General features: G+C 47.5%; 16 protein-coding genes across 16 annotated transcripts; 9 read left to right on the plus strand and 7 right to left on the minus strand.

The window, feature by feature from the left end:
- Positions 1 to 146: 146 nt before the first annotated feature.
- Positions 147 to 1,013, plus strand: B9G98_00088 (Uncharacterized protein C3F10.06c; the record flags this gene model as incomplete). The annotated part of the gene is made up of 1 exon (XM_024806646.1): positions 147 to 1,013. The coding sequence occupies one exon, from the start codon at positions 147 to 149 to the stop codon at positions 1,011 to 1,013; it is 867 nt and encodes a 288-aa protein (XP_024662414.1).
- Positions 1,014 to 1,024: 11 nt separating this feature from the next.
- On the minus strand, positions 1,025 to 2,683 carry B9G98_00089 (S-M checkpoint control protein rad4; the record flags this gene model as incomplete). The annotated part of the gene is made up of 1 exon (XM_024806647.1): positions 1,025 to 2,683. Exon 1 carries the CDS (start codon positions 2,528 to 2,530, stop codon positions 1,025 to 1,027), a length of 1,506 nt encoding a protein of 501 aa, XP_024662415.1. The 5' UTR covers positions 2,531 to 2,683.
- Positions 2,684 to 2,741: 58 nt separating this feature from the next.
- Positions 2,742 to 4,103, plus strand: B9G98_00090 (hypothetical protein; the record flags this gene model as incomplete). The annotated part of the gene is made up of 1 exon (XM_024806648.1): positions 2,742 to 4,103. The coding sequence occupies one exon, from the start codon at positions 2,742 to 2,744 to the stop codon at positions 4,101 to 4,103; it is 1,362 nt and encodes a 453-aa protein (XP_024662416.1).
- Positions 4,104 to 4,106: 3 nt separating this feature from the next.
- B9G98_00091 (putative N-acetylglucosaminyl-phosphatidylinositol de-N-acetylase) lies at positions 4,107 to 4,918 on the minus strand (the record flags this gene model as incomplete). Its single annotated transcript, XM_024806649.1, has 2 exons — positions 4,107 to 4,128; positions 4,182 to 4,918. 2 exons carry the CDS (start codon positions 4,916 to 4,918, stop codon positions 4,107 to 4,109), a joined length of 759 nt encoding a protein of 252 aa, XP_024662417.1.
- An 839-nt stretch (positions 4,919 to 5,757) lies between these two features.
- B9G98_00092 (Mitogen-activated protein kinase HOG1) lies at positions 5,758 to 6,705 on the plus strand (the record flags this gene model as incomplete). Its single annotated transcript, XM_024806650.1, has 1 exon — positions 5,758 to 6,705. The coding sequence occupies one exon, from the start codon at positions 5,758 to 5,760 to the stop codon at positions 6,703 to 6,705; it is 948 nt and encodes a 315-aa protein (XP_024662418.1).
- Positions 6,706 to 6,754: 49 nt separating this feature from the next.
- On the minus strand, positions 6,755 to 11,248 carry B9G98_00093 (Metal resistance protein YCF1; the record flags this gene model as incomplete). Its single annotated transcript, XM_024806651.1, has 1 exon — positions 6,755 to 11,248. One exon carries the CDS (start codon positions 11,246 to 11,248, stop codon positions 6,755 to 6,757), a length of 4,494 nt encoding a protein of 1,497 aa, XP_024662419.1.
- Positions 11,249 to 11,461: 213 nt separating this feature from the next.
- B9G98_00094 (Receptor y region, transmembrane domain- and RING domain-containing protein 2) lies at positions 11,462 to 12,208 on the plus strand (the record flags this gene model as incomplete). Its single annotated transcript, XM_024806652.1, has 1 exon — positions 11,462 to 12,208. The coding sequence occupies one exon, from the start codon at positions 11,462 to 11,464 to the stop codon at positions 12,206 to 12,208; it is 747 nt and encodes a 248-aa protein (XP_024662420.1).
- A 175-nt stretch (positions 12,209 to 12,383) lies between these two features.
- Positions 12,384 to 12,896, plus strand: B9G98_00095 (Putative peroxisomal peroxiredoxin; the record flags this gene model as incomplete). The annotated part of the gene is made up of 1 exon (XM_024806653.1): positions 12,384 to 12,896. One exon carries the CDS (start codon positions 12,384 to 12,386, stop codon positions 12,894 to 12,896), a length of 513 nt encoding a protein of 170 aa, XP_024662421.1.
- Positions 12,897 to 13,489: 593 nt separating this feature from the next.
- Positions 13,490 to 15,250, plus strand: B9G98_00096 (General amino-acid permease GAP1; the record flags this gene model as incomplete). The annotated part of the gene is made up of 1 exon (XM_024806654.1): positions 13,490 to 15,250. One exon carries the CDS (start codon positions 13,490 to 13,492, stop codon positions 15,248 to 15,250), a length of 1,761 nt encoding a protein of 586 aa, XP_024662422.1.
- Positions 15,251 to 15,918: 668 nt separating this feature from the next.
- On the plus strand, positions 15,919 to 18,861 carry B9G98_00097 (Late secretory pathway protein AVL9; the record flags this gene model as incomplete). Its single annotated transcript, XM_024806655.1, has 1 exon — positions 15,919 to 18,861. One exon carries the CDS (start codon positions 15,919 to 15,921, stop codon positions 18,859 to 18,861), a length of 2,943 nt encoding a protein of 980 aa, XP_024662423.1.
- Positions 18,862 to 18,903: 42 nt separating this feature from the next.
- On the minus strand, positions 18,904 to 20,115 carry B9G98_00098 (RAB6A-GEF complex partner protein 2; the record flags this gene model as incomplete). The annotated part of the gene is made up of 1 exon (XM_024806656.1): positions 18,904 to 20,115. One exon carries the CDS (start codon positions 20,113 to 20,115, stop codon positions 18,904 to 18,906), a length of 1,212 nt encoding a protein of 403 aa, XP_024662424.1.
- Positions 20,116 to 20,215: 100 nt separating this feature from the next.
- Positions 20,216 to 22,195, minus strand: B9G98_00099 (Mitochondrial outer membrane protein IML2; the record flags this gene model as incomplete). The annotated part of the gene is made up of 1 exon (XM_024806657.1): positions 20,216 to 22,195. One exon carries the CDS (start codon positions 22,193 to 22,195, stop codon positions 20,216 to 20,218), a length of 1,980 nt encoding a protein of 659 aa, XP_024662425.1.
- A 664-nt stretch (positions 22,196 to 22,859) lies between these two features.
- On the minus strand, positions 22,860 to 24,038 carry B9G98_00100 (hypothetical protein; the record flags this gene model as incomplete). The annotated part of the gene is made up of 1 exon (XM_024806658.1): positions 22,860 to 24,038. The coding sequence occupies one exon, from the start codon at positions 24,036 to 24,038 to the stop codon at positions 22,860 to 22,862; it is 1,179 nt and encodes a 392-aa protein (XP_024662426.1).
- Positions 24,039 to 24,217: 179 nt separating this feature from the next.
- B9G98_00101 (hypothetical protein) lies at positions 24,218 to 24,844 on the plus strand (the record flags this gene model as incomplete). Its single annotated transcript, XM_024806659.1, has 1 exon — positions 24,218 to 24,844. One exon carries the CDS (start codon positions 24,218 to 24,220, stop codon positions 24,842 to 24,844), a length of 627 nt encoding a protein of 208 aa, XP_024662427.1.
- A 26-nt stretch (positions 24,845 to 24,870) lies between these two features.
- Positions 24,871 to 25,281, minus strand: B9G98_00102 (Ribosome assembly protein 3; the record flags this gene model as incomplete). Its single annotated transcript, XM_024806660.1, has 1 exon — positions 24,871 to 25,281. The coding sequence occupies one exon, from the start codon at positions 25,279 to 25,281 to the stop codon at positions 24,871 to 24,873; it is 411 nt and encodes a 136-aa protein (XP_024662428.1).
- Positions 25,282 to 25,473: 192 nt separating this feature from the next.
- On the plus strand, positions 25,474 to 26,508 carry B9G98_00103 (NASP-related protein sim3; the record flags this gene model as incomplete). The annotated part of the gene is made up of 1 exon (XM_024806661.1): positions 25,474 to 26,508. The coding sequence occupies one exon, from the start codon at positions 25,474 to 25,476 to the stop codon at positions 26,506 to 26,508; it is 1,035 nt and encodes a 344-aa protein (XP_024662429.1).
- Positions 26,509 to 26,595: the final 87 nt, after the last annotated feature.

The following is a 26,595-nucleotide window of genomic DNA, read 5'->3' on the forward strand; positions in this document are numbered from 1 at the left end:
TTAGAGAGACTTGCTACTTCAAGAGTACTGACGGACACAATAATCAGTGGAACTTCTCGGTTAAAAGACTCAATTTACACCTACTTTCATTTATTGAGCTTCATAAAGGGGCAATAATAGTAGATAGTACCCGCCGTGGTAAATCTATGCCTGATGCATTCAGCAAAACCATTCCGATCTGGTGCGCAGTGTTGAATCGAGCGCTGTTCAACAGCCAAGAGGTATTTCTACCCCGTAATATTTTGTCTTCAAGTGAATTCCAGCAGATAATTGACCGAATTGACGGGTGGGTAGATCTTTTGAAGCGGATCGTGCCCGATCAAAACTGTTATAGGGTCTCGAAACCTCTCCGCCCCATTTGGGTCACTCAAAGCGGCATGCTACCTTTTGAAACCCCCACATTTGAGGAATTTCATCCTGTTATACTATGTACTGCCTCAGAACAGGTTCAAGATGGCCAGAGTCAAAGGACAGGCTATATTTATGTCCAAGGCGCAGGAGATGATCACGAGCTTTGGGCGGGTAAACTCACACCAAATCTGCTTTGGAATAATACAGAATTACATGGAGACTTATCGGCGTTCGATTTGATTTCTAAAATAGAGGCTATGAGTGGAGAAGGTGAGGTTATTCCAGACAACCAAGTGAAACTGACTTCTTATTTATCTATTTCTTCAGCACCCATTGGGGTCAATGATCTAGACTTGACGTCATTACCAACTAAAAAAAAAGGAATCCGTGAGTTGGCGACAAAACTGGCCAGTATCGACAATGAGTTCGCCAACAAAGGGCCTTCTGTCAACGTTGTAACAACTGAGCCTGAGCTTGGGGTCGCTGTTTGTTTAATGCTCAACTGCCTCTACTTTGATGATCAGGGCAAACCTTGCTCACGCAACAAAAAAGCAACTTCTAAAGAAGATGTATCAAGACGCCTGGTTCCTTTGGCCGAAAATGGTAAAGCTCTGCCAAGTAGAGCTTTGGTCAACATTGTGGGGTCCTACTTGAGGACTTAATGTAAATAATATTATATACGACGCCTAGCATTAACGGCTGGTTTAATCCGAACGAAATTGGAGGCCATGTGTTCGTTATCACTTTCATCATATGCTATCCCCACTTCTGTTGCAGCAGGTACTTTCAAAGGAATCGGTTCTTCTACAACCTCTGGCTCAATAGCAGGGTCTGAAACAGATACTCTTGCTAAAGATTCACAAGTGCTGCCTTCTAATAGAAATTCTTTCAGTGGCAGCAGAGCACCTTGTTCGGCGCACTGCCATATCCATCTTTCGTTTACGATTGGAATATCCCAGGATTGCGCATGTTTAAACTTGTTACTGTCCGGTGTTGAAATGAGAAGATCACGTTGAGAGGTTAGCGTCGCGCAAAAATCGCCTCCTACTAGAGGTATCAAACGAGTCAAATGCAAAAGTTCGACACCAGAGTACCCCGAAATACAGATTTTGAGACCTTCAAACTGTGCAATGCTTCGGTGCTTGATAAATTTACCCCAAATATCAGTGAGTATTCTAGCCTTTTTGTGCAGCGATCTTTCAATGGCCCATTCGGTTATAATATGTGCATCTGTCTTTGGACATTCAGAGCATGAAGAGTTTACAATCATGTAGTCGTGCTCATCTTGATCAATTGCGGCTCCATGAGAAGTTAATGTCTTTTGCAGGATAGCTTTTTGACGATCGTCAAAGCCGTAAAGTGCAAACGTGAGGTTTTCAAAAAGCCCCTCCTGAGCATTAGGAGCAGGCTGGGGGGTAGGGGAGGCCGAACTAGATTCTGGGCGGCTCAGTGCCATTCGCTTTGCGGGTGCACCCATTAAAGAGTCCCATGCACTTGAAGAAACCCGTGAACGGGCTGACTTTGCGATGGAAGGGGTGGTACCAGCCATCGAAGTAAAAACTATGCTGGCAGATTCGGAGCATAAAGACTTTTTGCGATCTTCTGGAGGCACTTCAATCAAAAACATTTCTGGCGACCAAGCTGCACCTCGTTCTAAGGACTTGATAATCCATTCAGGAACGACAACAGGAATATTCCAAGAGCCGCGGGCCACGTCAACTTTGCGTCCTTTATCAAGCCCACTAACCAAAATATGGCATTTGGGCATAAGGGAATCAAACGGCTCTCCGCCTCCATCGCGAATAACTGTTTTGAGAAAATCACGTTCGGGACCAGGCAAGTTTGTGAAGCTAACACGAAGGCCCTGGAACGGCTGCACCCTCATTGATTCAAGCTCTTGGCGACCGTCAAAGTCTTGGCCCTCCATCCATAACATATGGAGCTTTTCAATTGCTTCAGGAATCAGTAGCACAATATCAGGACGCATCTCTAACGCGAAATTATACTTGGGTGTCCATCGCTTGCCTCCAAGATCACCAAGAATCAAGAACCGGGTTGCTGTTTCCAACTTTTTTTTACACACCCCGCCCATATCAGAGATTAATCGTCGCAGTACTGCTTCTTGTGGTTCGACTATATTGGTCGTACAAAACTGAAGTTTATCTAGCGGCGACGACATTTCGAGATCAATACATTGACTAATTGAAAATTTGGTGGGTGAACTTGCTAGTTTTTGGACTCGAATAAGAGCTGTAGATAGGTCTAGGCCTCAATAAACGAATATTTAAAGTAAGTCTCGTCCGTACGTCTGAAGTGAAAAAAATATTTGGTTGGTTCTCCGCTTTGTCACTTACATGCATCGCCGGGGTCTGCTCGTTTCACGGCGGTATATGGCGTCCGCCGCGACTTCAGGACCTCTTTCCAGTTGTCTAGATCTTATTGTAGATACTGGCCGGTACCCCCAAGCTTCGCATGTTCTCCCACAGAACGACCCATGGACTTTGCCTGCAATTACTGGTCATTTGCAGTTCTCCAAGCTAGGATTAAGAGGGTTCAGCATGGCGGTTATTAAGGGCGATTTCGAGGCTGCGTGGACCAGCTTTTGTGAAGGATTGAATCAAGGCGATGACGTGCTGCGCAAAGTTGACCGCGGCCACTGTTCAGACTTTTTAGCTCATTTACCTAGCGGGGCTTCCACCGCCAGTAAAATGTGGCCCCGGGCCAAGCAATTCAAAAAGAGTATGTCTGATGCTGGATATGAACTAACAACCGAAGACTACGGCGTTTTAATCAACTGCTGCTTCAAGGCTGGTGATTACGACGGTGTGCTTCAGCTGTGGACGGAAATGGACGCTTACGGTGTGGAACGAGATGTAGTAGCATGGAACCAGTATATCCAGGCTACATGTGATGCGTTCCCAGCGTTCTGGCCAAAGGGCGCTCGTATCGGGAACTGGGAGCGAATCAGCGTTAGCCGGTTGCCTCCTCTCATAAATAACGTCCAAGAGCTCCTGCTCAAAATGGAGATCAACGGGGTGGTGCCGAACGCGCGAACATACGAGCTTGTTTTACTTGCGTTTGCTCGCCAAGGACAGATCGGCATGTGCGAACGCATTATTGAAATGGCGTGGCTCGGAGAAAACTCCCGGTTATCCAGGGACTCGCTTTTATGGCCGTCAGTGTCCACTCTTTCATCAATCGTGGACGCTTATTGTTTCAATAAGCAGGTCGTTCGAGCATGTGAGCTTATGGACCACATTATCAAGCGATATAATATCCCGATTGCAAGTCAATCCGCCAAGCCAGTTTGGACAAAGCTTCTACGATGGGTTGTGCTAAGGACAGAGCCGCGGGCCGAGCTTCCGACCGGCTTTTTTGAGCAAATATGGGCAGCTATGGCAGGAAAGTACGGGATTGAAGCCACGTTGGGAATGTGGAGTATTCGTCTCGAATATTTAGAATGGAAAAACCAGTTCGACGATATGGAGAAATGCATTGAACCAATAATGTCATTGCCCAGAGATGAGAACCGTAATGCTGTAGCCACTTCGGCTCTTAGACGTGTTGTCAAAGGGCTCACCAACACAGCTCGCTCGTTGGATGCGGTTGCCGTTATGGAGAAATGGGCTCGGCGGGGGCTCGACGTCAGACTCGAACTGCAAGATTATGTACGGGCCAAAGGCGCCACGAAAGAGCAGTTGGAAATGTACAGAGAAGATGACGATGACGATAATCTTTTGGGGATTTCTTAAAGATCATCGTGGCCAGCCGTTGCCGCTGGTGTTGCCTCTGGCTGAGCTTCTTTGACGGGGAAAAGTTTGTATTCGAACGAGTTGGCAATCATGTAACGAGAAAATGAAACATATAGATATCTGAACCAAGTCATTTGAGATTTATGTCCAGAAGTCATAGCCTGACGAACCCGGTGGTAGTCGGTCTGTCCCGAAAACACTGTGCCGCGACCGTCCATGATATCCAAGATCCGCGAGAAAGCAGCGTCGATCACAAACAGGTACTTGCGGTAAATGGGTACGCTCTGCAATTGCACTACTAATAGCTCATCTCCGGGAACTGCTGCTTCATTTGCATATTTTTCAACACCCTTGGACACGGCGATGTGGTTAGGATGACCAGAAACGCCATAGTCGTCGAACGTGATGAAAATAGACGAATCAAATTCCTTGGCATATTTTGCAACAACCTCAGAAACCACAGACGGATCCCACTGCGCATCCATCGAATCCTGCAGGGCGGGCTCATCAACCACCGAAACGTTAGCGGGGGGGAGACCAACCATGTAGGCCGCGTAGCCTAATTCCTTAACACGAACTTCACCCTGGCCGTCTGCATCGCCTGTCGAAAGACAAAGCAAATTGACCGTGTTGTTCCACTTGGGATTGAGGGTGTATCGCAGAAGCGGGCCGAAGAACATCACTTCATCGTCCGGGTGAGCAGTTACAAACAGCACATTATGATTGTTGATTGGCGTCACCGACGTACACAGCTCAGGTAAAGCCGAATAGATCGTGTACATAAGAATAAGCCCGCTAAACAGTATTTTCCACATTGTCAATCTGGTAGGTTGTAACGAAGGATACGGCGTTGATGCCGCGCTTGATTAAACGGATAACGTCAGCCCGCATGGCCGGTTGCATTTGGCGGTTGCGTAGAGGATTATGGCGATTTTGACGCAAATCGAAGAGCCCACTAAATGCAAACACTAAAGACCCCCCGTATCTAGCAGATTAACCTTTTCATGTATCCAGTGCTGCATTCGCGGCACCCCACCCCAACACCTGGGTGTAGCGCCGGTGATCCTCCCCCCGGTTTGATTACCCACTATGATATAACCCTCATCCTGGGCCTATTCTTAGCTAAGTTTACTCGTGCCCCTACCGAGATTTTATACGAAAGCAAGCTCGGCTAAGCTTTAAATCCAGCCTGTTCTGCTCGTAGCGCATACCTTAATTTTGTCGCTGAGCTCAATACCGGCCCACTCTATTTTTGTTTTGACGCTTTTGTACTTGGAGTTTCTGCAAATTCCACCGCGCCATCAGTCTGGACAGCTTGAACGTTAAATAAACGTGTTTCAGTATTTGTTTCCGAAGGAATATTCTCAATCTCCGCTACCTATTGATTAGGTCGCACAAACCTCCTCTTTTCGCCCACTTATTTTTTCGGCCCCGCTTGTGAGGTTTCTTTGCCTCCAGTTGCCCACAGCATAGACTGCTCCTGCTAAACTCGGACCCGCACCATGACAGACTTTGTTCGTGTTGACGTGTTTGGTTCGCATTTTGAAATCACCAGACGCTATGCCGAACTCGTACCGGTCGGCATGGGCGCCTTTGGTTTGGTGTGCTCTGCCCGCGATCAATTGTCCGGCCAGAATGTCGCCGTCAAAAAATCATGAAGCCCTTCTCAAGTGCAGTGCTGGCTAAACGCACTTACCGTGAAGTCAAACTGCTGAAGCATCTCCGCCACGAGAATGTGATTTCACTGTCTGATATTTTCATTTCGCCATCAGAAGACATCTATTTCGTCACTGAACTGCTAGGAACCGACCTGCACCAGCTCATCACCTCACGTCCTCTGGAGAAAAAGTTCGTCAAGTACTTTTTGTACCAGATTATGCGTGCTCTCAAGTACGTGCACTCGGCAAACGTGGTCCACCGTGACTTGAAACCCTCTAACATTCTAATCAATGAAAACTGCGACCTCAAGATTTGCGATTTCGGCCTTGCCCGTACTCAAGACCCGCAAATGACCGGTTACGTTTCCACCCGCCACTACAGAGCCCCCGAAATCATGCTCTCGTGGCAAAAGTACGACACCGAAGTAGACATCTGGTCTGCTGGCTGTATTTTAGCTGAAATGATCCAAGGAAAGCCGCTTTTCCCTGGACAGGATCATATACATCAGTTCTCCATCATCACAGAGCTTTTGGGAACTCCTCCGGACGAGGTAATTAATACTATTGGCTCTGAAAATACCTTGAGATTCGTGCGCTCACTGCCCAAACGTGAGCGTCAGCCTCTTGTTTCTAAATTCGTCGATTCCGAAAGTGAGGTCGTCGATCTCATGGAACATATGCTGGTGTTTGATCCTCGCCAGCGTATCACCGCCGCTGAATCCCTGGTCCACCCATACTTGCTACCATATCATGAACCAGACGATGAGCCGGTCGCTGATGAACCTTTCGACTGGTCATTCAACGGAGCCGACCTCCCCATCGAAACCTGGAAGGTTATGATTTACTCTGAAATTCTCGACTATCATCACGTGGTTCCCGTAGAAGAAGAAGCTGAAATGGAGCCTCAAACGCAAACCTTCTCTCCAACTACACAGCAATTTTAAACAACTCCGGTTCCTTACTTGTTATATATGGTCCGTATCTATCAAAGCTTCAACCAATAAATCCACCTTGCTTGGAAAGGCTGTAGAACAGCGAATCCTTGTTAGCAAGAAGTTCGGTTGGTGTGCCAAACTCCGCTACTTCGCCAAAGCTCAAAACGATGATTCGGTCGCTGTCCATAATCGTGTTGAGTCTGTGGGCAATTGTGAGGATTGTGCGGTCTTTGAACTCGCTGCGAATAGTCTGCTGAACGATTTGGTCAGTCTCAACATCAACGGCTGCAGTGGCCTCGTCAAGAACAAGAATTTTGGACTTGGTGAGCATTGCACGGGCAAGGCACACAAGCTGCCGTTGACCATTCGAGAGGTTGTTACCACTCTCAGTGACAGTGGCATCAAGGCCTCCACCACGAGTTTGAACGAACTCTTTCAGGTGAGACAAGCCAAGAACATTCCAAAGCTCCTCGTCACTGTGATCATGGTTCGGATCCAAATTGTCTCGGATTGAACCCTCAAAAAGTTGTGAGTCTTGAGGGATGATGCTCAAATGAGAGCGTAGATCCCAGAGGCCAAGCTTGGAGGTGTCAACTCTGTCAATATCGATATTCCCTGTTGTTGCTTCAATAATGCGGAAAAGGGCCAAAGTCAATGATGACTTACCGGCACCTGTGCGACCCACAATGCCAATCTTCTCTCTAGGCTTGATATCCAGATTGATGTTCTTGAGAATGACAGGCAGCTCGGGACGGTAACGGCAGCTGTATTCTTTGAACTGCACAGCACCTTCGCTAGGCCATGACTCGGCAGGTTGTGTTTCGGCAATATGCACTGGTGCCTCCGAAGGAAGATTGGTATATTCAAGCATACGCTCAACACTGACGATATTGGTTTCCACTTCAACAGTCATGCGAACAATCCAGTTTAAGGATTGTGTGATGTTCAGAGCATACGAAAGGGCAAGACCAATGAAACCAGCTGAAATACGACCGGAGGGCAAGGAGCTTACCGACAGAGTAGCTGCGGCCAGAATAATGATAGCACCAATAACTTCCAGGCGAACAGCAAGCCATCGGTTAGCACTCACCGAAGGGAAATAAGCCTGGTTGTTGACATCCAAGTAATGCTCATTGATAAAGTTGAACCGATCCTCCTGATTGAATGCACGAACGGTGGCAATGCCATCAAGCGTCTCCTGAAATTGAGCAAAAATAGGGGACTTTGAGACACTATCCAACCGCTTGAGTTCACGCGAGGTCCATAAATAATATCGCTGGTAGTAAAGATAAACGAGCGCTAAAGGAATGACGAAGAAGATGAACCCTGGCGTGCCGTACGAAATAACCAAGAAAGTATACATGACACGACTCAGCTGGTTGAATAGCGACGAAAAGGACGTAGCCAACTCTTGGTCAACCTTATAAACGTCGTTAGAAAAACGGTTGACGATCCGACCAAGGGGTGTTGTTTCGAAAAAGGACATTGGAGCACGAAGAATCGCACGAAGCATACGATTGTGTAGAGTCTTTGCTGCCTTCAAAGCAAGACCTAACCAGAGCAAAAGATTCTGCGAGACATTGCCGCAAGCTTGTACAATACCAAGGCCAAGGTAGACCAACAAGTAGAAGCGAACATTCGGGTTATGCTCAGAACCACTATTGACCTCAGACCAGTGCTTTAACCAAACGTTTGCCATAACACCAGTACCGTTAGTCAATAAAACATTGAAGATGAACAACAAGGTTGTCACATAACCACCGACTTTGGCATACTCCACATAAACGCCCCAATCAACTTTGCCTTGCTCCATATGTTCCTTTCGAACTTCCAGAGGAGGCTCAGGTTTGAAGGAAGCAGCAGAAGGACGGCGCATACTTGCACGGCGACGTAGATGATTATCATTCTTAGGCTCACTCGTGAGAGCCACAGGGGGTTCTTCGCTATCTTCACTAGAATCAGGAGATTTTCTGGACGAGACCGAGGCTGAGGAGCTCGCAGACTCTACTTCGTCAGAAACTTTCGAGCCAAACTCCTTGAGCAGCTTCGAGATAGGTCCCATACTCACAACATCCTTGTATACACCTTGTTGCACGATTTTGCCGTCACTGACCATATGAATAGCTTGAGCATGCCTCAAAACAGGGATAGAATTGGTTGCCAAGATGACAGCCTTAGTGGCGAGCAGACCCTTAGAGCAAAGAATATTTTCAATAATATGTCTGCCCACATGTTCGTCAACAGCACTAAGAGGATCATCTAGCAGATAAACATCAGCGCGAGCGTAAACAGCGCGGGCCAAAGAGATACGAGCTTTCTGGCCACCAGAGAGCGAGATTCCTTTCTCACCAACGATGGTCGAGTCACCGTCGGGCAAAACACCGAGATCATCACTCAATGCACAGGCTCGAACGGTCTCATTATAGATAGATTCGTCGTATCGACAACCAAACAAGATGTTTTCACGCACACTACCATTGAAAATCCACGGTGTCTGTGCCACATAAGCAATAGAACCATGTACCACGGCATTTCCAGAATCCTTATGCAAATTACCCATGATAGCTTGCAATAAAGATGATTTCCCGGTGCCTACACGCCCCACAATACAAGTGAGTTCACCTTTAGCAGCCTGCAAGGATATATCAGACAGCGCGGGCTTGTCTTTACTCCAGAGATAGGTGCAGTTCTCCAAGGACACAGCAACATCGCCTGGTCTATCACATTTGGGCAATCTCAGAACAGCATTCTTTTGAAGCTCCTCGGCCATGAAGAAGTTGGTGATGCGCTCAGAAGCCACGTTCGCTTCAATGACAGAGCTGATGAGCATTGGGAACATGGCGAGGGGAAAGTTGAGCAAATTGAAAAGGGCAATAGCAGGGAACACCATTTCAGTTGTCAAAGGAGCATCGTTAAGCCACACATAGAATGCAAAAGTTACACACGAGACCATGAACGGAGCGAAATTCCACATAAACATAGTGGCAGACTTGAAGATACCAACCTTTCGAAGGTTAGCAAGTTCGGCGTCACGAACATGATCAAGGCGTTGTCCAAATGCAAACTCCCATGCATAAAACTTGATGCTTTTGATACTGGCCAGCAGTTCACTTGTTGCACGGGTACGTTTGTCCTTAGTTTCCATCTGTCGCTTTTGCAGTCCCTTCTGAACCTGCGCTAGGCGAGCGTTCAGAGGCAGCATGATGACCATTACAATGACACCTGCCCACATGGCGTTGCCCATCAGCTCATAAAGACTAGCCAGACACAAAATGATCTGGAATGGGCCTGACCATAAAATATGACCGTAAGGGAACATTGCCTGTAAACGCTGGGTATCAATTGACATCAAGTTGACAGTATCACCAGTGGTTTTAGTACCGCGTTCTTCACCAGACAAAACCAATGACTTGCGGAAAATGGCGTTTGTCAATGCGGACCGCACCTTCATTCCGGTACCAAACGACCGCTCAAAGTATTGATGAAGACTGGCAGTCTGTAGAAGAGACACCAAAAACATCATACCAGCAATGTAGTAGCCTCTTGTCAAAGGGAGATCGCCATCGCTTCGCTGGTATTCTCCAACAAAGGCAATCAACAGACGAAGTAGCTGAGGCTGGACAAAAGCCATCACATCCTGGATAAGTTTGAAGAACCCACCTACCATGTAGCGAGATCCGAAGGCCTTGAGGATTGCCCAGAGCAACGAGGGTCGTTGTTTCTCTGTCTCGATAGCCCAAGTCTCTTCGAACTTGGACGAGCAGTTGACGGTACGGTCCTCGGCAGCCAGGTACGGTAGATCAGCTGCCGTCAAATAAGTCTCGTAGCCCTTGCGCATCAGCGGGGTCATCCAAGTGAACGCCAATTTGGAAAATATGTTTGCTTGATCGTATGGGTTGTCGAGCATATTCTCCTCGATATATTCTTGGTAAACCGACTTTTTGCGGGGTTTGAGTTCAACAGCAAGGGAGATCAACGCAACAATGGAAATTCCCACAAACTGGGGCTGTTGGAACTTGACCATTGAGTATGTTGATTCGCCGAAACGAAATAGCCAGTAAAACAGAAGTGAGGCTGAGGGTACATTGTAGTAGTGTCGCTCGTTTACTGTCAAAAGAACAACAAAAACAGCCACCAAACACGAAATAATAGGCACTACCACTGAAATGTCAAAGTCTTCAACAATCACCCAATTTGCTGCCGCAAGCCATGCAAGGAGCCCGATCTGAACAATCTGGAGGAAAACTTGGAAACGCAATTTGAGACTAGGACCAAGGTCTACAGGAACTTTGTCACGGAGCGCCCACATCTGTGCCGTGGTGCCAAACAAAGCTACCACATTGGCCATATTCAGAATGACCAAGTAGGTGAAGCATTTCGTCAGGGTGACGCCATCGGAAAGGACAGGTCCCCATCCGCCACTGTCGGAGCAGAGATAGACACACTCCTTTAAGCCTTCCAAAGGGTGTATCCCCAAGAAAGACATCGACTCGACGCCATCTGATTTGACCAAAAAGCCGGTCAAATCTGAGAACGGTAGTTGATGTTCCATTGAAGAGACGTGAATAGTTGATGACTGAGCAGAAGCTAGTTTAATAGCCGGCGCTGATAGGAGGTATAGAGAGTAGTACTATTTGGCACATGACGGAAAATTCATGTCAACATCTATGATCGAGCAATTGATTACATGGCTGGCGACGCATTGATGCGTCCTCAGATATGTTCATCGGGTAAGCAGTAGACGACGCACGGCACCTGCGGACCTATGCATAGGTGCCGTGTGATACCTGAACCGCATTCATTTAAAACCTTGGAGAACAAAGAAAGTTTGCAAACCGACATGGCCGGGCAGGGTGGTATGTTCAAAGCGAAAAAGGTACTGAAAGCTGTAGTGCATACCTGTGAAAGGTCCGTTGCCTTGGGAGTAGCTCTTGTCGGCATGATATTTTTCGTTCCGGTGTTTGTTGCTGAAGCTTTAATCCGTATTGTGAAGGGCCGCCCACCAGAGGAGTCCGACACTGAGGAAATAATGGTTCCCATTCGGAAAATGCGAATTCGCACTATAGATGCCGGCAAGATTGCAGAGGCGTTTCCTGAGAAGCGGTTTGACGAGCTCGCGAACAAGCCGGCCAAGCATAGCACCCCGTCGCCATCTCCGGCAGGAAAAGCCGATGACCACGGTCATCTAGATCCTCCGGCAAAGGCAGCGAAGCCCGCAACCACTGCTGAAATTGAACCTGACAAGACATGCTCTGTGTGCTTGGCTGATTTCGATGCGTCCGACAAAGTCCGCCAATTATCATGCCAGCACATTTTCCACCAACATTGTATCGACGAATGGTTCACAAAATACCATTCTTACTGTCCCCTGTGTCAATTGGACTACTACGATCCGGCGAATCCGCGAGTCTTGGACCAGTCGGAAGTCTCCGAGCTAGTGATGACGCCTCTGACGGTAACGAGGCCGCGGAAGCGAGAGTACTGGCTGGAGACCCACCTGAACCGCAAATAACCACTTAATTGCGCTAATCTATAAATATCTCACGCTGATCTACGTCTAGATTTATTTACTTGCGACTAGAGTCCTTGTTCTAGATCTCGGCACACCTTTAGTGGTTAGGGCGCACGCTGTGACATAAATACTGGGCCCAGCTTGCCAATGCTGAAAAGTACACATCAACTACGCAATGACAGTTTCTGAAGGCTCTACTTTCCCCCAAGGCGTCAAGTTCAATTACGTCCCTTACACTCCTGAGGACTCTGATGTCCTCGCGTGTGGTGTTCCTATCTCCATGGACCTCGACAAGGAGATTGCTGGCAAGAAGGTTGTCCTGGTTGCCGTTCCTGGTGCATTCACGCCTACTTGCACAGCCAATCATATCCCCCCCTTCCTTGAGAAGATCAACGAGCTCAAATCCAAGGGTGTTGACGAGGTCATTGTCCTCTCTGCCAACGACCCGTTCGTCATGTCTGCGTGGGGTAAGGCACTCCACGGCGCTGACAAAGTGAAGTTCGTGTCTGATCCAAACAGCCAGTTCGCCAAGGCCAATGGGCTGGACCTCGACTTGACTGACAAAGGAATGGGTGTCCGAGTCAAGCGCTTTGCTGTCATTGTTGATAAAGGCAAGGTCACCTACATTGGTGTCGACCCTCAGGGCGTTGAGAAGTCTGGTGTTGACGCCGTTGTAGCTAAACTATAAATTGAGCCACATATTACACATCAATTATACCTAAACGAGACCATCGTTCTCGACTGCCGTTAGAGGTTAGCGGTATTCCCCGCCGGCTATGTGGTTGAGTCGATGCAAGGACCGCGAGGGGGGTAGGATAGGTGCATTACGACATAGCAATCCTTACCCTTATCAGTTGATGCGCACATACGGCATGGCAGCGTAGTATAACCCTCAGGTAATTATGGGTAAAAAGCCGTGGGATATTTTGCATGCTTATGAACTTGTTCCTCCTGATTTTATCCACCGCGATCAGGAAAATTCGAAATCGCGGACTTGATCCGACGATCAACCTAACCCAGAAGAATGAGTCTTTACACGTTATCGGCGCGGCTCGTGCGTTTTAGCTACAGACCTCGGAGGAATCAAAAAAGACCCGTTTACAGATACTAACTATTGTTTTTGATTCACCATTTGTTCTCCGAGTTCATTACCATTCGCCACAGCTTGATGGTCGGTAGCCCTTGTCAAAGAGCGAACCCTAACCAGGATAGGGAAAAAAACCATGCAGCTTAAGCAGACCGGAGTTATATAGCGCTTGTGCACTGCTGTTTCCCCTCAACATGCCGGACGAGAAAAAGAACGTCGACTATGAGTCGGGCATAACCACCTCGTCTCTAGAAGGTGAATCTATCGACCATACCCCAGAAAACCTTGGGTTTTTCGGTCGTATCATTGATGGTTTCAAGCCGGCTATCGTCCCTGGAGTGGTGGCCGGAATGACTCAAAAAGAGATTATCGAGCTCCAGATGGAACACTCGCCGCTCAAGCGTAATTTAAAGGGCCGCCATATCACTATGATTGCCATCGGCGGCTGTATCGGCTCCGGTCTTTTCGTAGGTTCCGGAGCTTCTTTTCAACAAGGTGGCCCCGCTGGTATTATTATTTCTTTCGTCGTCACCGGCCTTATATTATTCTGTGTTATGCACTCCCTCGGTGAGTTGGCTGTACGCTATCCTGTTGGTGGTTCTTTTTACGTTCACTCCTCTCGCTTCCTTGATCCGTCGTGGGGCTTCGCCATGGGTTGGAACTACGCCCTGCAGTGGCTTGTAACATTCCCTCTTGAGCTCATTGCCACTGCTATGTCCCTCGACTTCTGGAAAGACGATAATAATGGAGCCGTGAATGTTAATAAAGCAGCCTGGATCGCATTGTTCTGGTCCGTTATTGCTGCTATCAACTTGTTTGGCGTGCGCGGCTACGGTGAGACTGAATTCGTGATGTCCTTGATCAAAATTATTGCCGTCGTTGGATTTTGTATTTTTGGTATTATCATCGCTGCTGGCGGCGGTCCACAGCACCATTATTATGGTGCTCACTATTGGTATGATCCCGGTGCGTTCGCTCACGGATTCAAAGGATTTGTTTCAACCCTCATTAACTCTGCATTTGCGTTTTCTGGATCAGAGTTTGCCGGTCTCGCAGCAGCTGAAACCCAGAACCCGAGTAAGCATCTGCCAAAGGCTGTAAAACAGGTGTTCTGGCGTATTCTCCTGTTCTATATTGTTTCCATGACTGTCCTGTCGATGTTGGTGCCTTATAATGACCCAAGACTTGGAGGAAGCGATGCCCGCTCCTCTCCTTTTGTCATTGCTATCTACAACTCTGGTGTTAATGCACTTCCAAGCATCTTCAACGTCGTCATCATGCTGGCCATTTTATCGGTGTCTAACTCTTCGGTCTATGGTTGTACTCGTACCCTTGCAGCTTTGGCCACTGAGGGCCATGCTCCCCGCTGCTTTGCCTATATTGATCGCCAGGGTCGCCCACTTGTGGCTACTCTTGTGACACTTGGCTTTGGCTTGTTGGCATTCCTCTGTGCCACTCCTGACTATGTCCAAGTATTCGATTGGTTCCTTGCATTCTCAGGTCTGTCTTCATTATTCACTTGGGGATCTATCTGCTTGTCGCATGTTCGTTATAGAGCTGGCCTCAAATATCACGGGATCCACTTGGACCAACTTTCGTTTGTCTCTGTAGTTGGCATCCCAGGTGCTTTTATGGGTTTCGTGGGTAACCTACTTATTATCTGCCTGGAGTTCTGGATTTCTTTGTATCCGGTTAGAGTTCCAGGTGATGATTCTCACTATCCTGACGCTGAGGCATTTTTCAAATTGTACCTCTCCGTGCCAGTCACAATCGGCTTCTATGCAGCACACAAGCTTTGGTATCGTACACCATGGTTTGTCAAAGCTAAAGACATGGACGTTTTTACTGGTGCTCGACATATTGAGCTTGACGAGGCTCGGGCAGCTAAAGCTGAACGAAAGGCCATTTTGGCTCAAAGGAGCTGGTTGTATAGGGTCTATAACTTCTGGTGTTGAATTAATTTAGAGCTTTTATTAAAAAAAAAACGATTTTGAAGAGTACGATTTGAAAAAAAAATAGTAGCATCGGCTGGTTTCGATCCAGCGACATCAGGGTTATGAGCCCTGCGCGCTTCCGCTGCGCCACGATGCTTAATTAATGAGGGAAATAGTTTGGGCATCTATATAAGCGACTAATGTAGCCCGATAGGACCATTACAACGTTCATGTGAAGCGGGGAAGACTTCAAACCAACGCTACGATATCGAGAATATTGATTAGACACCGCTTATTGGTCTGATATAAATAACAATTTTGGGTCGGACATTGTAAAAAACCTGAAATTCGGTATCGAACGCGACAACAGATTCTGAGACACATGCAAGCACCGAGCATCTTTCCAAACTAGCCTGCCTTTGAGCATACAAATCTGATGGATTCTAACAATTCGCATGGTCGCAATAGTATGCAGACTTACTGTTTCGATACCAGGATTATAAAATGGTTATATTATCTGCAGTTCATGAAATAACCCCGATTTGTTCCCGCTGTGATAATTACGCTGCAGGGGGGTTTGTGCGTCAGCACTTGATTAGCATTTCGAGCGCCAGAACCCGTGTGTCATACTCATTTGCCGAGACTTGTGTATTTTTTTTGGACGAGTGGGAAGAAACACAGGAAAAGAAATGGGCCCGAAACGTAAAAACAATAAAAACTCGCGAGGCGGTCGAGGTTCAGTTGCCAGTCGCGTTGCACAGTTCGAGGCAGCAGCTGCTGGCAGCAATACCAAATCGTCCAAGTCCTCGAAGTCCAACAAGACTTCTGACACTTCAGATGAAGCAGGTATCACAGCCCAAAAGAACTCTAGCCCAGGTGTCTCGGTAGATAGCTCAGATCGCGATTCAACGGTTGACCCCGCGAATGATCCATTGGCTTCGTCAACCCATCAGAATTCCGACCCCAAGCCGGCCGAAGATGGTATTCTATCTAAGGAAGATACTCAAAAAGAAAATAATTCACGCGACGAGAATGATGCGTGTGAATATACTACATCCGGGGACATTTTGGAAGAGTCGAAACAGGCAAGATCTACTCAACCAGAAGGTGAGCCAGAACACGAGGCAGCCGCAGCGGGTGAGAACCATGAACAAAAGTTGGAAGAAGAACAACCGTCTAGTTTAGAACCAACCGCTGAACAAAATGCCAGAGAACTGCATCGATCCGAAACGTCAGACAACCCTGAGGTGCCGGCAGAACCTGAGCCTGAGCCTGTAGCCGAAATGAGCCCGAAGTTTGAGTCCAGCTCTTTGGAGTCGCCAACGCAAAAATCGCCCAAGTCTATCTCTAAATCTACGACGGCGCAGCATGACGCGGTAGTTGAAGATGAACCTACTCCGGACATCATCAATTCTGGCGTCGAATCCTTACAGCCAGATACAAATGCAAGTATTGAGATTGTTGGCTCAGAGTCTGAAAATGGTCCTAGTTCTCTAGAGGCGGATACGCCTCAATTGGCACCCTCCCCACTTCCTCAGCACGAAGAAGGCTTTTTGCTTCAGGATAACGACGACGACGATGATGGAGTAGAGATCATCGAAACTCAAAATGTTACGTATGTAGGTGGATCGCGTCCGGTTTTTGTCAAGCCGGTTCTGGTTGCCCCGACTGAAGATGACTTTAAAGCGAACATCGACCCGAACACATACTTTGCCGATCCCGAAGACACGGTGATAGAGGAAGCTACTTCATCGCCATGTCCTTCACACCCTACTCAGCGTGTACGGATGGTTGGTAGGGCGGCTAGCGTTGTTTCTCCATCCATTGCTAGCAGCGTCCAAGTCGTCCAAGTCGGTCAAAAGGGCTCTCCATCTTCTCAAGGAGTAATCAAACAAAACATGGTCAAACATAAAGAGGTTCAAGTGCCTGTTGCTACGTCGTTGAGCGAAGACGCAGAGATTCTTGGTGTCGCCGTTGTTGGGTTTCATCACACCCGAGGTCCGGAGATCGAGTATTGGGTTGGTCCCGATGGTGATCAATCAGACCTGTGGCCATATCTGCCTTTCCAAAGCCTCCCAGATGGTAGCCATTCATTTGAAGAAAGTATCTGCTATTTTACGTTGTTGTATGACCGGCGGCAACATCGTGGACCAAATCCCACTCCTGAACGCGATGAGGAAGGACATATCATTGACTCTTCAGACTTTAATGACGTGACGACGCTCTTTGCAGTTTCTTGTTCTCGGCAAGTAGCCACGGCAGACTTGGAGCATGCACCTAAAGATGCCACACGGTCAAGTGTTCACAAGTCAATTGTAGTGGTTGCGCGTAAGCCTGTGTTTAGCCTTATCAAAGAGAAGCTGACAGTGGTGACAAGATCATACTTTGAACAAGGCCAGTTCGATGACCGAACAATCATCGATAGGTTCTACGAGAATCTAGTTCATTTGTACTCACTTCCTCAGTCGGATAGTGACTTCCAAGTTGGAATCAATGTGCGCGACTTTTTTTACAGGTTTGGAGTCAATGTGATGGTAATATTTAAGGCGCTGCTCATGGAGAAGCGTATTCTGTTCTATGGGTCTGACACTGACCTGCTATGCACCTTTCAGTTTGCTCTTATTTCACTGATCCCTAATTTGCTGAATCACTTGGAGGACTGCGGCTCTCCACTGCTAAGCAACTATGAAACTAATCTGGTGAAACCTACTTACATGCAGAGTAGCAATCGCGACTCGATGCTCAAGTTTATGGGACTTCCACTTCATGTGTTTGCAGCAGGTGGAATATTCAACCCATTTGTACCTCTTCAACAACTAGATGAACTTACCAGGAAAGAAACACAGTACGGGCTTTTTGGCAGCACTAATCAGCTGTTCTTAACGGCTGCGAACGCTGATGTTATCGTGAATATTGATCAGAACTCAGTCGACATTGTGAATACTGAGCTCACATCTGCTCTCGCGTTGAGTTCAGCAGACAAGGCTTTCATTCAGCCCATTGCATCCGCGGTTGTAAAATCATGGGATGGTGATAATAAATGGCAACCACGCTCTCTGGGATACCTGGGCAGCGACGATTATATCCGACAGCAGTTTGAAGACTATCTACTCGGACTGCTTGCCAGCGTGAAATACGAAGCATATTTACAACGACTGGGCCCAGAGCCACCCAAGATTTTCACTCGTGACTTTGCACCAAACCCTCTTAAAGCATTCAATCTGGCTTGGGCCTCTCAATGGAAACTCACTAACAACTATAGAATTTTCAACAAGTTCACTGACGACGAGTTGTTTGATATTATTGAGCCTGCACATGTGGCAACTATTAAAAACCGGGCTCGAATCGATGCTATTTCTGATCCCTCTCAATATTCTGCCCCTAAGGAAGACAAAGTCAAGGGCTTTTTCAGTGGATTGTTCAAGCGATCCGCGCCCAGCGAGAAGACGACCAGCGAAATGGCAACCAGCGAAAAGACAGTTGATGACAGTATGCCCGAACCGTCCGCGGCTTCGCCAGATTTGCCCTCTACACCAACCAAAACGTCCGACTCTGAACAAGACGGAAAAGAAGTTACTCCACCCGCAGAAGAAGCACCTCCTAGTCCCCATAAACTGATGTTTTGGCGTTAATCATGCATATAGAATTAGATGGTACAGTAGAAAAAAAGCATTCTAATGAATACTCCAGCTTTTACTGGTGCCGTGACCGCCAGAGTCCGGTGCCAGCACCGAAATAGGCAGTCGGCAAGAGAATACCTCAGTATTGAGACTGGCTTTGGCGATTTTTTCTTGTTCGCTACTGTCGGAATAGTAAGTTCCGACTAGGCCAACAAACTCCAGCCTCAACGACCATGATGATTGGATTTGTTTGGTATTCAATAGTGGGGTTGTGCCATGTAATAGCGGGAGATGCAGGGCTACCCGGTCGAGGGCAGTTGTGGCCATGGTTTGGCGCGTGAATGTTTGATATGCCTGAGCTGCTCCAGCAGCAATCTCCTCATCGATGACTTCACAAAGCTCTAGGCGAGCGGTGAGATGAAGGCATGGCTGTGCAAGTTCGACGACGGCCTCAATGGCATCGCCAATACGAGCGGGAGAGCGGGCAAAATGTACAGTAGCGATTTGTTCGCCATTTTTAGCCACATTATAAGAAAGCTGCTGAGCAGGCTTTTCTGCGGGGCTAGATGACTGTGATTCATTAACAAAGTTGTCAATAAAATCTTGCATTGTTTGCGATTTTGTAGTTGGTGCTGTCTCAGGCGTCAATGGCTTGGTTAGATCAAACGATGAAGCAGCTCCCAATGGGTAAACCCTGAATGGAAGGAACAATTGGGTTGGTTCTGGCGCATCATTGACAAAATGCTGAAACCCAATTACAAGTTGATAAGAAATCGACAACGCACGCGACCGGTAAGTTGGGGGTAAGTTAGAGGGCAACTCGGCAACAAAATCAAAACTCACCGGATGTTTTACAACCAAATCCGTAAACAGCAGCTGCTGAGGTGTATTGAAAACTGGATATATGTCTTGTGCCTCATCAAAGTCGTCCTCCGGCTGCTTCGCAACCAAGTTCCGCAAACCACCCCACATGCTAGAAAGAAGACCAGATTGCGGCATTGACCCATATCCATACTCTACACCATGGTTTCCAACAACCACCCCGCTATTACGGGTAGCTTCGAAGCTTTCGGGTAGTATCTGGTCTCCTAAACGAAACGTTCCTTGAACAATTGCATAACCGGCAAGCAAGTGAACAGGAGTGCTGTCGGATTGTCCAGTTCCACTGGACCTTCGCCTCGATCGCTGTGGAGTGAAGCTGATTTTGGCAGACAGCGTGTCGCCAACAAAAATGAGCGGGCCGTCGATGGCCGCCTCGACGTGCATTGGCGCTGACCAAGCTACGCGACAGGAATTTTATTTTGAAGTAAACATCTATAACGGGTTGTAAATGTTGGTAGTGTATAGAATTCGGACGGATGCAGATTTAGAGGCGGTAAATGTCCAAACGGTCTGTGGCGGCAGTGGCTCTAATGTTGATACGAGTGCTTAGCTCGTAGTCTCCATCCCATTGGGTGAGCAGTTTTATCCATTGGCGGATATTAGGTGCACCTTTTCGCCCGTTCTTGGCCCATTCAAACATGGCTCGCTCATAAAGCGCGGCAGGACCTGCCCAAGGCTCCTGCACGGGGTGATAAGATACCTTTGAAGGAGGCGGGTTGGTCGCGGGCGTAATAACCCGTGGGAGCAGGTTTTCCAGCAGGCGGGATCCCTCCTCAGCCTTGCCCTGCAAGCGGAGATAAATACTGGTCAGCAATTCACGTGTGAACTTGTTCTCTTCATCTTCGGGTACCTTGGCTTTGCTGGAGGCTGAGTATGCAAGCATATCAAGAGACTCTGCAATCAGGCTCTCGGGAGTGCGAGCATGCGCATACCAAAAGTATCCGGCTTCCAAAATCAAAGAAGTTCCGACTGCATCTGCTAAGCAAACATTATGCTTTTTGGCAGCGGCTTTGATTTGTTTGACCTTGCGGACGACAAAATGATCGAAAGGCATAGTTTTGCCCATAAGAGTGCGGGCACCAACTACCTTTTCAGGAGCTTTCTCTAGGTAGTCGTTGACCTTAGCTTTATGAGCCTCGGCCTCGGGCCCGTTACCTAGCTTGCGATACAATTCCAAGTGGCATCCAGCGGCCATGTAGTAATAGAGGGCATGCGACCAAGTAGAGATTTTAAGCAAACGGATATAATCTCTGGCCGCGTCCTCGTATCGATGCAAAGGGAGGAACATGTTGATGCGATCGAAAACCAAAAGAGCCTCGATTTGAATAATCTGTGAAGGACCGCATTCGTCGCTCTCTAGTATGGCCGTGCCCTCTTCAAGGTTCTCGACTGCAATCATCCTACCCCATTGGAGTTGCCAGAGCAATCCACGTGGGTAATGTTTGCGGGTCCTTATAAGAGCCTCCTTCAAACGCTCTTTGGTCTGTTTCAGTTGTCCAGGAGTCATTCTAGCCGTAGTTAGGGGGGTTGGCGCCCTGTTGGAGTCACAGTACTTTTCATCAATAGCCTTCTCCTCCTCTGGAGAAAGCTGGATATCCTTGTAATTCAGAGGCCCATCGAAGAACAAGAGCAATGCAATCAACGATAAGCTGCTGTGAATATTCGTGTAGGTTCCAGTCACTTTCCACAATAAGCCCAATCCCATTTCACGGTCGCCCTTGAATCCAACCACAGAAAGAAGACGAATCAAATTGGGGGGAATGGAAGATAGCACAACATGCATCAGGCCAGAGCATGTCTCAACACCACTGATGATATACTCATCCATGGAGGTTTGGGGGTACGCATTAACCGCCTCAATAAGATCGACCTCCGTGCGGTTTGCATAGACTTTGCGGAAACGCTCCATATCTGTTCCATTATAGTCGGACCACAATGGTTGGAAAGACTGCCCAGTTTGGGTATCGGTCACGTGTTTGCGGATGTCCTCAAGCGCACCGTATGTCTTTCGGAGCTTGTACAAGGCTTTAATAGCATCAAAAACGCTTTCTGATAGGAACATGGAAACGGCTGTTAGCAGATTCGACTCGATCAATACCATCTCGTACTCCGCACCAGGCCGGAACGAGGAGGTCTTGATGCCCCTGGTGAGCGCCTGATCCTTGGCTTTGGAGGCGGCCGATTCCGCCACCGAAAGAGTTGAAATTGCCTTTCGGACCGCCTCTGGCTCGAATCCAGCAACTGCCTCAAGGAAATACAATACGCCGGCAGCAATTTTATGGAACACGCTGTCCTCTCCTAGCAATTTTTCAGCCTCGTCCAGCTGGCCGTCCATTACCATATCCATGGCATGCAATGCACGCTCCAGATAGATTCCTTCGGCAAGAACTGTATCAAGCTCTTCTTTACTAGTCGGCTCATGAACTGCGCCCTTTTTGGTTCCGATTCTAAGCCGTGATAACATCGCGATGGTTGAGCCTGTTTTCACGTGACGAAGCGGGAAATCGGTGCAATGATCGGCGAGTGTAAGCTGGAACAAACGGTGATCAGGAGCGATTAGAAATGGGCTTAGGTGGTGCAGGGGGGAAGGAAGCAAGCTATAAATAACCTTTGACTGGCCAAACTAAATTGATGGATAGCTCTATTGTGTGCAAAATAGCGGAACTTAAAAATTTGGCAGCTTGCCTATGTGGAGCTTTGCGGTGGTTGCCGAAACAGGCATAACGTTGGGTGGCTCAACTGTCAGGCATCGAAAGACCAGTTGCCTAAGTGGTTGGGGAGTCTGGGTGTGTTCGCGCGATAGAGTATCAGATAAGGAACTTTCTGCCCATGCTCATTTCGCTTGCGATCACTAGTTGATAATTCGGGAAAAGGACCCACGTCGGAATTCCTTATCAACCTGGTGGTAGCGAATTCGAACAGTGAACCACAGAGAAATATACAGATTAATTTGTGCACGTTGTCCATACTTAGTGGGCCTGCTTTTTCGCGGTAGCCGTATAATTGGTAACCAATCGTCATTACGTGAAATCATGCCCGCGTAGCGTAATGGCTAACGCGTCAGACTTCTAATCTGAAGATTGCGGGTTCGAGTCCCGCCGTGGGTGTATATCCTTTTTTTTTACATATTAAATGGGTGACAGTAATAGCCATAGTACAAGACACAGGATGGCAATATAAACAAAGGCTTTTGTTTTAGCTCTCTGTTTTTTCTGTTTAGCTGCACGCAGCTCGTATAGCTTGAGTCTCGCCCTCAAGTATATAACTTGTGCTCTGAGGCAGTCCACTTCATCCGATGATGGCTTTGATCGCAACGCCAAAGGACTAGCAGGAGCCGAATGAGGTCCAGAGAGACTCAATGTTTTCAATTGACTCTCAGCCTGGACAGAAGAGGCCCGCTGACGCCAAAACTTGATCTTCTCTTCAAGACTGTGAAAGGTCTCACGAATATTCTCACGCTCAGGAGTAACAACTGCCACAGTATTGTATGGTTCGTCGCAAAGTGACTGCACGTATCCAAGAGTGCTTAGAGTTTCCTTGGTATGGCTGGAAGAGCTGGTTATGAACGCCACAAAGTATATCTCTGAGCACTCTTGGATTGGTTTCTGGAGCGCCATAGTCAATTTGGAATCGCGAAAGCTAATATGCTTTTTCTCCTCATTGATTTGGCGCAAAACATTGACTAAAGTGGATAAACTGGTGTTCACAAATATCTCTTGTTTCGAGGGAGACAATTGATTCGGCTGAGCCGAAGACACCTCAACAAACGTTACTTTGGCTCCTTGCAGAGTCTCGAATGTCACTATGAGGTGGAACTCTCTATATCCTTGTGGCCCCAGCCACTCCTCTATGCTGTCACATGTAGATAGCTCACACGCAGTTGTCTGTGAAGACCGACGGGTGCTCCTTCGTTCAGTTTCTGCCGTTTCAAAACTTTCAATTCTGTCGGGGTGTACTCTAGTAACTGATACTCTTAACGGAAAGGAAAGTTGCGACTTGAAGTGTCTCACAAGTGGCTCGATACGGCTTCTACCCAGGAGGTCTCCGAATGCGATAAAGACAACACTTTGATTCAGTTGTATCAACTCGGCTGCATGCACACAATACTTTAGATCGGGCAGCACAGAAACATAGTCAAATTTGAACCTCCGCCGTATATCCTTTGTTGGAGCCAACACATCTACAGTGTTGTTGTTGATACTAATGTGGTCGCCTTTACCCTCGGACTCGTCAATGGCCAAAACTCTGGTGATACAGACGTCCCTGATTGTTTTCTGCGTACTGGAACTCACAGTGGAAGATCTCATAGAGAGCATCAGTCCCGGTGGTTCTTTTATACTAAAGGGACCACCAAGAATTGACCCTAAGAACAAATTTTGAAATCACCCAACAAAAATAACAGCGTCTTCTTTATAAATCAAAGTATAAATTCATAAATGCATACAATACTACTGCGTTATCCCGCTAGCCGGCCGTCGCTTACAACATGAACATTCCCAGGGAAGCCAGTGCTCTGGAACTGGTGGAGTTTTTCAAAGACCCTGGGTTGGTGTCGCATGGTGCAATTGATATAGCCTTAGATGGTTGCAAGGTGGATGATCTTGCCGGGCTGCACACGGCTTCTGTAGACCTAATGGCCAAGATAGACACCCATCTACAAGATGTGATGGCCCAGCTGGAAAAGTCGCTCAATGATCTAAAAAAGTCGGAGAAGCGCATAAAATTTCAAACTGATATGCTAAAAAGTGATCTAGATTTGTTTAACAGCGAGCAAACTAGGGTACTTGCGGAAGTGTCCAGCCGAGTGTCTCCCGCCCTGAAAAGTGATGCGTTGAAAAAGCTTTCTGAGCTCAGTTTGGTCAAAAAACGAATGCAGGAAGTTGCCGAGTGTCTTGCGAAGGCACAGGAGCTCGATGAAACCCAAGTAGACTTCAAATTGAGCCGGTTGATCCAGGAGAAGAAATGGCAAGAAGCAGACAAGCTTGTTCAAGAAATGGAAGAGGTGGTACAAGTATGGCAAGGCACAAACGAGGAATCAGCTCGTAAAGAGTTTGCTATCTCACTACGCAAGGCTCTTTCGGACGCAAGCATCGGAAACAACGAACTAGCATAACTGTATCATTTCACAATATATTAAGGTTATTTGTCTGCCAAAAGCATTTTTCTTTGTTCAGGAGAGAAAATATTCACGCCCTGTTTAAGACCAGAGATCAGCAGCTCAATAGATCCTGGCCCGAAGTCGTTGGCTTTGCGAAGGGCTTCCAAGTCATCGCCGAATTCTGAAGTGACCATATTCAAAAGAAACTGGTTGAAATCTTCAGAGGCTGGTGCCGCGGGAGCCTTATGGATCAGAGTTCTCGGGTTCTCCTCTTGATGTGAAGGCTCTTCATCAGACGGCTGAGAGAAATCAGAGTCAGACAGCTCGCTAATTTCGTCTTCACGCTGTACTATCTCCTTGGAATTATCAATTTCCATCTCATCTTCAGACGACGATGACCATGAAGCGTCGTTTGTTCTCACCTTCTTCCGTCGTCTTTTTTCTCCAGCCATTATGTGATCAGAAGAGATCTGGGACAGCGGCGGTAAGGCTCTAATAGACTCAATATTTTATAATTATAGAGGTTGAAAGGAATGCTACAAGTTCAAATTGAGATCCACTAGACTGCTTCCGTAGTCATCTTTTTAGAATTGGCTTTTTTTTTTCAGCTATATAAGTTCCAATCGCCCAAGAAGCGCGTAATCATGGATACCTTAATTAGCTCTGCGAAAAAGGCGTACGCCACGAAAGATTATGAGCAAGCGGTAGAGCTTTTTGGAGATGCTTGTGCTAGTTATGCGGAGAAGCACGGAGAAGAATCACCTGATTTGCTTTACGAGTATGGCAATTCTCTTTTTCAAGTCGCCATCGCCAACTCCACTCTCTTGAACTCAGAGGCCGTGGACCAGAACAAGCTTCCAGTAGAGCAACCGGAAGAAGAAAACCAAGCCTTTTCGTTTGCTCCTGAGGCTGATGAAGAGGAAGAGAAAGAGAACGAGAAAGCGGAAGAAGAAGATCAAGAGGAAGAGGGACGCGTCGAAGGAGCCGAGTCATCTGCTGAGGACAATGCAACGAACGAGGGCGACGAAGATCAAGAAGGTCCCGCTGCCGAAGAAGAAGAAGAAGAAGAAGAGTCTGATTTTGAAGCCGCCTGGCGTATTCTTGATCTTTGTCGGGTGCTCTTCGAGAAACAGCTACCTGATGGTGGACGCGACGTAGAGCTCAAACTGGCAAATAGCTACGCTCTTTTAGGCGAGATTGCAATTGAGGACGACAATTATGCACAGGCTGCCGAAGATTTCGAATCTGCCCTCCAGCTGAAGGAGAAGCTGCACGATAAAGAATCAAAAGAGCTTTCGGAGGCCAACTATATGCTCGGTTTGGCATATGAGTTCAAGGCAGAAAGTGCTGAAGACTCTGAAAAGGCCCTGAAGCATCTGAAGGCGGCATTGGATATTGCAAAGAAAGTGAAGACCGATGAGAAAACCATCCAGGAGCTCGAGCAGAAAGTACACGATTTTGAACAGGAAATTAAGGCCAGCAAGGAAAATAGAGACGCGGTTGCCACAGCTGCCAGCAATTTAATTGGTCGCGATGCCATGGCCGGAGCTATTGATAAAATGCTTTCTGGGGCTACAGATATCAGCACATTGGCGCGAAAAAAGAAGGCACCGAAACGTGCCGCGCCTGCTACTGACAAGTATGCGCCTAAAAAGCCCAAAACTGACTCGGATAAGTAGCCATATATTTTGTTAACCGTTTATTTAGTTCTCTCCTCGCATTATTCTGGCAAAGGGCTTGGGCATTAACCAGGTTAGGGTTCAAGT

Source organism: Wickerhamiella sorbophila, assembly GCF_002251995.1.
Source record: "Wickerhamiella sorbophila strain DS02 chromosome Unknown contig1, whole genome shotgun sequence".
In the NCBI taxonomy this organism is placed as follows: Eukaryota; Fungi; Ascomycota; class Dipodascomycetes; order Dipodascales; family Trichomonascaceae; genus Wickerhamiella; species Wickerhamiella sorbophila.